Source organism: Pieris brassicae, chromosome 6, assembly GCF_905147105.1.
Source record: "Pieris brassicae chromosome 6, ilPieBrab1.1, whole genome shotgun sequence".
Taxonomy (NCBI): Eukaryota; Metazoa; Arthropoda; class Insecta; order Lepidoptera; family Pieridae; genus Pieris; species Pieris brassicae.
This window is the reverse complement of record NC_059670.1, coordinates 1,765,682-1,777,232: the sequence shown is the minus strand read 5'-3', so window position 1 is coordinate 1,777,232 and position 11,551 is coordinate 1,765,682. Positions and strand designations below refer to the sequence as shown.

The window sequence follows — 11,551 nt, the reverse complement described above, 5'->3', positions numbered from 1 at the left end:
GGAGTATGCTTGAATTTTGAAGAGTTTTGGAGGTCGTATCTCTCAGGGAACATCCCCACCGGGAGTCGATTCCACAGTTCGCAAAAGAAGCAGCTGACTTAGGGTCAGAAAGAATTCTTAAAAGGCGCGCAACGCACTCGCGAGCCCTCTGGCATTGAGAGTGTCCAGGTCCAGGTAGCGGTATCACTTAACATCAGATGAGCCTCCTACCCGTTCCCCTCTGTTCTATAAAAAAACAAAATAGGATACTTAAAAGCAGTGGACGAGTTTAGAATACGCTCATGAAATTGGTTAGATTGATGAAGTATTGAAGTATCGCCATTATTTTGCTTTTTATTTTTTTTCTCATGTTAGTACGTTTTTGATAAGGGTAAACTTATTTACAACATAAATGTTTTCCGAAGTGAGAACAATACGAAGTAGGATTAACCTTGAAAAAAGATGACGACAATATTATCATTGAAGTAAAGTACAATTATACTACAATATTATTATCTAAGATAGTATATGAGATATTGGTGATATGAAATTGGATCAAACATAATTACAAGGATTGGAGAAGTCGACTGGTGGAGTCGCTTTAAGGTGAGTAATTTTTTTATATACATTAATATTTGCTAATTCTATTATATATATATATATAAGTATTTTTAAATATATTACATAATTTCTATGCGATATAAGATGCTTTTGTAATAGTTTAAGAGGTTTATAGAAGACTTTTGAAATCATCTAAAGCTCTATGCTGCTTATAGTATTTTGAACACTGCCTATACCAGAAACAAATATATTAAAATATTATTTCCGACATTTTTTTACGAGCAAGTGGCGATTTAAATGCAGAAAGTTGAAAGAATATACTTAACTTAATGTTCTATGAAATAATTAATTTATTTTCTGTTAGGAGTGTTCAATCCTCGCTTCACACAGTATCAGTGAAATTAATTTATATAAACCGGGCGTCACTGTCTTGACTTTATTAGTCACCTCCTCATATTTAGTCTATAAACAGACACTATAATAATAATAATAACTTATATTTCCAAGATATTTCATAAATAATTTCGAAACCGTAAATAATAAACGACTAAATATAAGAATATTTTACTTTTTACGTTTTGAAGTAGATGTCCCAGGCCGGTACAGGTACAGGTTTAAATGTACTAATTAAAGATTTCACTAATCAAAGATTGGCGCCTGGTAGATAGTACGTACTGATGAACCCAGAGCTGACGCTTTCCTATCTAAACGATACACTGCCACATTGACAAGAATTTTAATTTTTTTTCTATTATTACAGTATATTACTTATTTAAATAATAAAATAACTACTGTCCTAACCAGCTTTCCATTACATCTGCTAACTTATTAACTGAATTTTTCACTTTCATACAAGAGTGTAATACAGTTCTTCTAACTGATACTTTTAACTATAATGAAAATGGTTCATCTATTTTAAATTTTCTCATCGTTTGAATTTGAAGAGAATAATAATTGAATCATTTATTTAAGGCATTCCACCTCTATGAGATTAATAGTCTATGAATATCTACTTCAAAGTTGCAACCTAATTGTATGAATTATATAGCTTAAACATAATGATTGTCGCTATAGTAAATTTGATGTTAAATTTAAAGAAATACCTAACATTTTATCTAAAAGTTGATTCTTTATAGCTCTTATCTATGTTATTAAATAATATTATACCTAATTTTACGACGTACCGAAAAAGAGTGAAGATTTAATTGATAAGGAATATTATCGATACATTATAATTATTTATATCTAGCGTATCCAACAGACGTTGTCCTGTCTTAACTACTAATTGGTTGCAACGAATTAATTTCGAATAACTAAAAAATAATTCAGAAACAAAGTGTTTATTATTCTAATGATGATGAACAACATTCTTTGTTTGTTTTTCTGGCGCTTATATAAATAGTTTTGTTGGTATTCCGACATAAAACTGGCCATGTGAAAAACATGGATTTTCAAGATTAATGCCACAAACGATTAGCAAATAATGATTTTATATTTATATAATAAACTCAAATCGAAGCATTTACTTTAAACGATTTTTATTTTTCTTGCATCCTCTTTGACAGTGTTTGCAGCACGCATTCTGACAATGTTAAGTCAAACGCCATAAGGTTACATAAAAAAATAGAATTGTAAAGGCACTGAAAAAAAAAGTGCTATCGTAACAAAAGTATTCTAAAAATTTACTAACTTTCCGCGCAAATTCCAGATTTTTTTCTTTCATAAGTACCTTCTCCTGACAATAACAAACACAACAAAAAAGAATTATCGAAATCTTTGATTTACTTCAATACTACTACGTTTTCTTATGTTTTTCTTTACATTAAAAAGATCATGTGGAGGAGAGTGCGTATCAGTTCTTATGGAAACAACAATGTCTTTCCCTTGCCTTTTTTTACATACGTGGTGGAAATGGCTTTTTCTTTTCCCCTGGTGCCACTCTCTTGTTTCACTCAAATAACCTGTTCCAAACATTCAAAAATGCAAGATTTTTTTTGATCCTTGTTTTCGTAGACGAAGCAGGGTCGTTAATTTTTCATGTGTCACGTGTTTAAGATAATAAAAATACGATAATATAATTATACCAAAACGATAAGTTAGTATCAGGAACGAGGCTAATAAATTATACCAGAATAATCTAGTTTTGTATATGAATAAAACATATCAGCAAATTAGGCATTATAAAAATTTTGCTATTGATATATCGACTTTATTCTCGATTCGCTTGTATTCCCGAGTGAAGTTAGAATTTAGCACCCATTTAGATGTCGATTCTATTGGTAAAACCAAAAACATATTATTCAATGAATATCTGATTTCAAATTAATATGTATGGTTAAGAGAAACCACCCAGGGTTTGATATTCGCTATTGTCCTCACGATTATCCCTATAGGTGAAAAAATCTCTACGCACAGACGGCGGAAAGTCAATATATTTATAGTTTTTAATGCATTGGTTTGTTAGTGGTTTGAATATTTAAAGCAAGCGGTGTTTCATGTTAAAATTCCCATCGTCAGACCTTTTTAATGAAATAATCTTTTAAGAACTGCTATAGTCTGATCGTAAATTTTGCCAACTTAAAAAATTACCTAACATATCTTTAATACATTTTTGGATGCATTGCGTTACGTATTTGAATAGATCTTATGGTAACGATGCTGAGAAGCGACTTGCTTTGTAAAGAGTTAGCCGTATTATAAATTCATTAATAAATATTTCAGATGGCGACACTTTTTCTAGTATTGTCCTTGGTCTTAGTTGCCTCGGCAATTCCACCACCACCAAGCTCAAGAAATACAATTTTCATCGACGAACAACTCGAGGGACAAATCTTTGAGGTCACATCTGAAGAAATCACTGACCTTGCCACAATAAACACTTCCCAGTACAGACTTCCCACTACCACCAGACCCACTCATTATGAAGTACTTTGGATTGTTGACATAGATCAGCTGACATATTCTGGGACAGTGGAAATAACACTTGTTGCCACTCAAGCAAATGTTCAGGAAATTGTATTGCATTCTAAGGATTTAGACATAAGTTCCGTAACCCTTCTTCAAGGAGAAACTGTATTAGTACAAAATCTAACAAGTATAGAGTTTGTTAAAGAGCTGGAACTTTTGAAAGTTCGAACTGGTGCAGCTTTAGAGTACAATGCAACCAACCCTGTTATATATACACTGAAACTAAGCTTTGAAGCTGAATTAAGAAAAGATATGGCTGGAATATATAGAAGTTGGTACCGAAACTCTTATAATGAATCCGTAAGGTTAGTTATTTTCTTTTGTCGTAAAGGTTGTTATAATTTTTTTTGGTTCAACATAATTTTTAAAATATATCTCATAAATTAAATATATGAGAAAAATGCAACAAATGTATTGCCAGAAAACGTTTTATTCCATGTAGTATGTTGTATGTAGGTCCTTTATTTATTTTAGAAGGCCGGTAACGCACTCGCGAGTCCTCAGGCATTAAGTTTCACTTAACATCAGGTAAGCCTCCTGCCCGTTTGCCCCCTGTTCTACAACTTATTTAACGTAACTAAGAGTGAATTATTTAAGCGCTATTTCAGTTATGGTGAACGTGTATATATTTTTTTACTCTTGCTCAAAATAATTTATCGTTGTACAAATATTTAGGTGGATGGCAACTACACAATTCCAGCCGACAAGTGGTCGAACCGCCTTCCCCTGTTACGATGAACCATCTTTTAAAGCGACTTTCAGCATTCGCATTCGCCGACCATCCACTGGATTCAAAAGTTGGTCCTGTACTCACCAACAAACTACCAACGTAAACGTAACTATGTAAGAATATTTCTGATGACTATTAAAGTACTGAGTTACTAACAATTTAATTAAAAAAATAACAAAAATCTATATATGCATTACCTTATAGTATCTGTTTGGTTGAATTTTTCTGGTCTTCCGGTCGTGACCATTCAACTGTTTTTTTTTATTTACATATATTTGGTATACGTAATTGTTAATTTTACAAGCCCTTTTAATAAGTAATCAAACTCATAAGGATCCTGACGAGTTATTTTGTTTAAGGGGCTTTGATGAAGATGTCTATACTACCACACCGACTATGTCAACATACCTAATAGCACTAATTGTTGCTGAATATGATACAAAAAAAACACCTGAGGTTGGTCCATTGAAATACGAAGTGATTGCTCGGCCTGGAGCAATGGGTAAAAATCAAAGTGACTATGCATTTGACGTGGGGCAGAAGTTATTAGAAGCTATGAGCCAACACACGGCACTTGATTTCTTTAGCCAATCACCAAACCTTAAAATGACACAGGCTTCAATTCCGGATTTCTCAGCAGGAGCTATGGAAAACTGGGGTTTGCTAACATACAGGTGAGTTATTTATACCGAGGGCGTTTTTAATTTAAAATGTCATACCAATTCTTTAAAAAAAGACTGGCTGCGCCCTCGCACACCCTCTGGCATTGAGTGTCCATGGGCAATGGTATCTCTTAACATCAGATGAGCTTCCTCCCCGTCTTTCCCTTGTTTTATAAAAAAAAACACAATTGTAAAGTTTGTACCAGGTTGTCTGAGCGTAAAATAAAAATAAAACAATGCTTGTTATACTATATTTGATTATAAAGGCATAAAAAACCAAATTAGGGAATTACTTTTTTTTAATGCTCTCGAAAGCGTCTTGATATTTAATGAGAATTACCTACGTTGCTTAAAGTACAGCATAAAAATAATCAGTCCCGTTTCAGATTCACGATTTATATTATTGATATTCTTTGTGATTTATATAAAAAAACAAAGCAAGGGCTCTCAATCAATTTATCACTTAATACACTTTACTGAATGTATTTAGCGACAGACTTGTACAACTGATTTTTTTGACTAATAGACATTTATCCGTAGGTTGAATCTGAAATGGGTTTTGACACACGTTTCGTAATAGAACAAGTGCATACATCTATGCTCGCGGATTCAGCAGACAATCATCCTCTCTCCAACCCGAATGTTGGTAGCCCTGATGATATTAGTAATATGTTCTCCACAATTTCATACAACAAGGGAGCAGCAATAATCAGAATGACGGAACATTTGCTCGGTACTGACGTACACACACAAGGCCTACGAGTTTATTTAAGGGAAAAGTAGGTTTTTGTTTGAATATATTATAGATACGCTAAATAACACCGTGACGAGGCATAAGGCCCAAAAAGACGTCAAAATCAGGCACCGAATGACCTTTTTTCTTAGAAACAAATATAATCAACAATAAGGCCTTTATTAATTAATAAATAACTTTAGTTAAAATCGTAGATTTCCACGCAATGACAAAATTTTAAGTACAATTAGCCATTTACCTAGTTGCACTGATGAACCTAAAATTTACACAGCTCCTACAAAACTGTCGTCCCAAGCGACTTGTCCCAAACGCTGCACAATGCTGCAGTGCAAGCGGGCGCCATTTCTGAATATGGCAGGCACTTCTCAGTTGTTGATTATTACAAGACATGGCATGACCAACCAGGAGTACCAGTCATCTACGTCGATGTTAACCATAAAACTGGAGACATGACTATTACACAGGTATTATTGTAATGAAAGATTTATTAAGTATTTTATTGTTACATAATATAATATTCAATTTTTTTTCACATATAAATACTGTCTATATGAGTATATGCAAAAACATATTTAATCCCGAATTCATCAGATATGTTGTGTTATCCTTAACTTCTGCTAGATTTAATTTATAAAAAAACACTTTTTAACATGTTAGTCAAATTAATTGCGTTTGTCACTTTTGTATTTCGTAATTATGCATTTAATCTCGCTAAATTCTTTTATAAAAATAATTGTTGCTAGAACGTTTCATTTCATTCCAGCTACACTCTTTGTAGTGGTTATTTATGGCTTAGATACATTAAACGAATTTTGTTTCTATTGCAGCGTCGTTTTGACATAAACGCGGGTTATGCAAGTGTTAATTATAACTGGCAAATACCAATTTCGTTCGCTACAGCCAGTGATGCCAACTTTAACGACACTAAGCCTTCTCATGTGTTAACCTCGACAGTAACTGTTGTGAACCGTGGTACTGTGGGTGACGAATGGGTTATATTTAATAAACAGCAAACAGGTCCGAATTATAAATTGTCTATGATATAATAAAAAAACTTTGATTCTTCTATTTGAAAAAAAATGTGAGAATTGAAGCGGTTGAAACCACAACAAACTGTGTTTCAATATCCTACTGTTATATTTTTTTAAATATGATGTATTAGTCCAATTTCTGCTTCTTTTCCGCATCAAATGAAACAAAAAATATGGTTATATAACTATAATTAAACAACGTGAAGCCATTACTGTAATAATTACATCAAAATCAGATTATAATAAAAAAATTAAGCATTAAAAATTAATAAATAGAGAATTAATACAATTTTAAAAAGTTTGGTTCCTGTGGCTTACGTAATATTTATATTAATACATATTAACATTAAAAACTGGATTATACTCGTAGCAGCAGTTGACAATTACTTATTGTAGATAAATTCTTAGTAAGTTTTGTGTTTCAGGTTACTATAGAGTAAACTACGACCAATACACATGGAACTTGATAATTGTGGCACTAAGAGGTGATGACAGAACCAAAATAAATGAGAATAATCGTGCCCAAGTAAGTGGTTATAAATGTATTTATTTATTAAGTAAGTGTCGAATTAAATAAGTGTTCATTACAAAATTCAAATATTTTGACGTTTCGAGTGCTTTTCAGCAATCGTGGCCAAAATAATAATTTTATAAATAATCTTACTTGTGATATCTTATAACAAGATAAGTTTGCTTTACAATAATCTGCTCTATCCCTGTATCCCTTCAACCCCGAACTTGGCTTGGCTTTTATATATTTGAGCAATGGTATAACTGTCATTTGCCCATGCAAATTATTAAAAATTATTATATATATATATATATTAAAGTTATTATGTCACTGGGCTTATAAATGGCCTGTAGACAAATAATTTAAAAACATTAATAATATCATTTAATTTATTAAACGTTGTAAATTCATCACATGAGTTATTGTTTATTGAATTGAAATTAGAACGCATTAGAACTAAGCAAATAGTTCACTTACTGATAGTTGTATATATTCCACAGATTGTAGACGATGTTCTTCAATTCGCGCGATCAGGTCTTATGACTTACACACGAGCTTTCAACATCCTATCTTTCCTTCAATACGAGAAGGACTACGCCCCTTGGCTGGCTGCCATGACTGGTTTCTCATGGATAAGAAATAGATTAGTTGGTAGCCCCCTGTTAGCGAAATTAGAGGTATATATTACTGCCATATACGTTGAATTCTTTTCTTTCATGATTTTTAAGGAACGCTTCTTTTACACGTCGTGCTTGACACAATGCTAATTGAGGTTCAAGAGCTTTTATTTTCCTGTGTTAAACATGTGCTATTGTCAGTTACACCGAGGATCTGATCGGACAAACATAGAAGTTAGGATGTCACGCGTAGGCTACTGCTAATCGTTACTTGCTTCTTCTTTGAGTTTAAATTAGTTTCATGCAACTTTGTGTCAAGTTTGCGCTATAGAAATGGGATACTCGTTCTTGACTTGTCAATACACATATAACCAAAGAAACAGTTAAATAAACTTTCACTATATGAAAGAATATGTTCCTTAAATTATTAACATTATTTACCAGAGACAAATTGTACAATGGGCCACACCACTTATGAACGAGTTGGGATACACGCCAGTCTCTGGTGAAAGCTTCATGAGGTCGTACTTGAGGCGTCAACTTGCCCCAGTGATGTGTAATATGGGCGTTGAGGCGTGTCGAACATCAGCAACTACACAATTCCGGCGGCTTATCGACGATGAAGTGGAGTATGTAAACATTAAAATTGTTTAGTCTTTGCAATTATTTCACATGAGGTTCCCATATAACAATTGTTTTTTTTGGCGCCAATATTTTTCTACCCTGCATTCTATTTTTTAAATCTATATTAAAAAGAATTCAACGGTCAAAATACTTAGAGAAACGTTACGTTGACAAAAATGGAAAACAACACGAGGCATAGCTAGAACATAAAATGTTATGGATTTTCTCAGAGTATCAGTAAACAGTCGTAACTGGGTGTACTGTAATGGACTCCGCGCCAGCAATAACTACAGCGACTATGCTACCATGTGGAAGAGATTCATAGAACACAACGTTTACACTGAGAAAATTGTATTGCTCCAAACCCTTGGATGCACGCCTCTGGAAAGAGCACTGAATGAGTGAGTATCAACGTATTCATTGACAATTGTTTTTTTCATTAACACATAACAGCTTTATATAATTGATTAAGAAGACACATTTGATTACACACACAAGTGATTTGCAACAATCGCAGTGTAGACAATTATAAGTAAAGTAAAAAGTAGTGTAAAGTTCTGTGTAATAACAGTATTTTATACAACAAACTGAAAAAGAGAAAAAATATTTTTTGTTTATGTCGCTAGACAGTAGAGTTATACTTATTACGTGGCTGAATTCATAAAATACGCTACATCAACACACAAATGATAAATTGTGCGTAGATGAGAGATATCGTATACTTTTCTTCTGCGTTGAATGACTTGTAAACAATAATGTCTGATTGGGAGATTTATATGTATTTTTTTACACAGGTTACTTACTTCGCTTGTACAAGATAATTATGAAATCCGCGAACAAGACTACACTACAACTTTCAACACAGCTCTAACAGGGAATGAAGGAAATACCCAGATTGTACTAAACTTTATTAAACGTAATTTAATAGATATTGAGAAAGCGTAAGTTTTGTGAAATATTATTTATATCTTCTATTATCTTCATACTTATATCAGTATTCAGAGGCTTCAATTAAAAGTCAACTGTTTATAAAGATTAAAAAGTTTCTGATAAATTGGAGGCTTTGTGAATGCCTTATCTCGGTTAAATTTCGGAACTGAGTGTGGTCTTTAAATACTTTTGTAATATATAATTATCATATATTTGTAATATTCATTATTAAATTCAAAGATACTTGCCAGTTAATGAAATGGCGTAGTTTCTAAGTCCTTTGGTCCTTTCTAAGCTACAATTAATAAGAAAAAAATGTTTTCACAATTGTACTAAAGTTCTTAAACCATAAAATTTCATTTTGAGAATTGTATAAACGTCGTTCATTCAATGCGAGTGCAGCTCGCAGTTGCTTGAATACAAAATTTGTTATTATTTAAAAGAAGAATTTCATTACATGAATATTACTTATTTTAGCTTTGGTTCTTTATCGTCTCCGTTACGAAGCGTTGCTGCGAGACTTAGATCAACAGAACAAATCACCGAGGTAAAGCGTAATATTGATTATATTTTAATTACAACCTGCATTAGTTAAACGTTAAATATTGGCAATATTTGTTATAGAAAACAATAGCAACTACTGCAAACTATGGTGATTGGCCTTACTTTTCTATTTACTTGATAATTTTTCATAAATACAAGTTCGTGATTATCCTTCATGATCTTTTCCTTCACAAAAGCCAGTACATATTTACGGGAATCTCACGCACGACTTCGGGATAAGATACCGACACCTAATTATCTAACTCTCTCATAAGATTTAAACCAATATTTAAAATAGATCAAAATTTGCCATTTCAAACAAATTCGCCGTCGAATAAAAGTGATAACAGTGAGAATAAAATCTTATTTCTGATATATTGTATTGTTGTTTCGGTTATTATGAATTAATAATAATAATATAATAATAATAATAAGTTTCTCCAATTTGTGTATTTAATTGTTTATTTTTAGTTTCAATTATGGCTGAACCAAACACAAGCTGACTTGGGTAACGCATACACAAGCATCTATAGAGCGGCAGAATCAGCTCGCAATAGTTTAACCTTCGCAGAACAGATTCAAGGTGACCTTGATAACTACTTGACAAATGGTGATGATGATATTGGGCCGTCGACCCCACCACCAGACCCCATTATCGATCCCTCAACATTCCCAAGACCAGATGTCACCCCTCCACCAACACCAGATTTGCCTGGATCAGCTATGTCAGCAGCGGTATCGATCATCGTTGTTGCATTTGCTGCAATCACTAACATAATTCTATAGTTAAGCTCTTGTTATTAATAAAGTTTATATTTTAATAAAAAAAATCTGAAATAGTTTTTTTAGTTATCATTATAAAAAAATCTTTCACTTCTTACACCATAATAAATTCCTTAAACACGTCATACGTACATATATCATGTAATTATATGACTATGTTGATTTCGTATAATTTAAAACGTTAGTAATAAAACCTTTAAATATGACAAAGCGTGTGCCCAGAACTGATTTTAATTTTATCTTTTATCGCTTTTAATCCGCGATAAATACATGGACTGATAATGAGTTATTACTAAGTATTTAAGTACTCAAACGATATATTTTTTGATAATAAAGTTTATAATGTTTTCCTATTACAATGTAGGTTATTGTTACAATTATAGAAATCACAATCTATCTAACAGTTTTCATAGATGAAAACAATCTTTGGTCAAGGTCTACGAAAATCTTATGAGATTTTCCATGGTTATACAGCCCCTTGTGGGCCCTAGCCTCCTAAAGTCCAATTGCGTTCCCCTATTGTTTCAAGGTCCTTGACGATTCCATCCCACCAACGCAGCCTCGGTCTACCGGGTTTTCTCTTGCCACCGGGTTGTGAGTTTAGTAAGGACCTTGAGGTTCGTTCGCCATTCGGTGCACATGTCCCAGCCACTTGAGCCTGTTGCACTTTATGAATTGGACGATGTTAGCGTCGTCAAGGATGTTACAAAGTTCTTCATTGTAGCGAAAACACCAAACACCGTCGTCGCAAACAGTACTAAAATCTACTACATACATAACTGGGGAAGATCTAACCCAAGTTCCTGCAACTTTTCCTTACCACTATATGTAATACAAATGCGGTGAATATAAAAAATAT

General features: G+C 32.8%; 1 protein-coding gene across 1 annotated transcript; it reads left to right on the top strand.

Annotated features, from left to right (window-relative positions):
- The first annotated feature begins 523 nt into the window (after positions 1-523).
- Positions 524-10,750, top strand: LOC123710595 (membrane alanyl aminopeptidase-like). The gene is made up of 15 exons (XM_045662610.1): positions 524-585; positions 3,262-3,812; positions 4,183-4,350; positions 4,597-4,911; positions 5,096-5,105; positions 5,440-5,678; positions 5,925-6,117; positions 6,481-6,670; positions 7,110-7,210; positions 7,696-7,872; positions 8,257-8,441; positions 8,667-8,837; positions 9,231-9,377; positions 9,844-9,913; positions 10,381-10,750. The coding sequence occupies exons 2-15, from the start codon at positions 3,262-3,264 to the stop codon at positions 10,693-10,695; spliced, it is 2,832 nt and encodes a 943-aa protein (XP_045518566.1). The 5' UTR covers positions 524-585; the 3' UTR covers positions 10,696-10,750.
- The last annotated feature ends 801 nt before the right edge of the window (positions 10,751-11,551 follow it).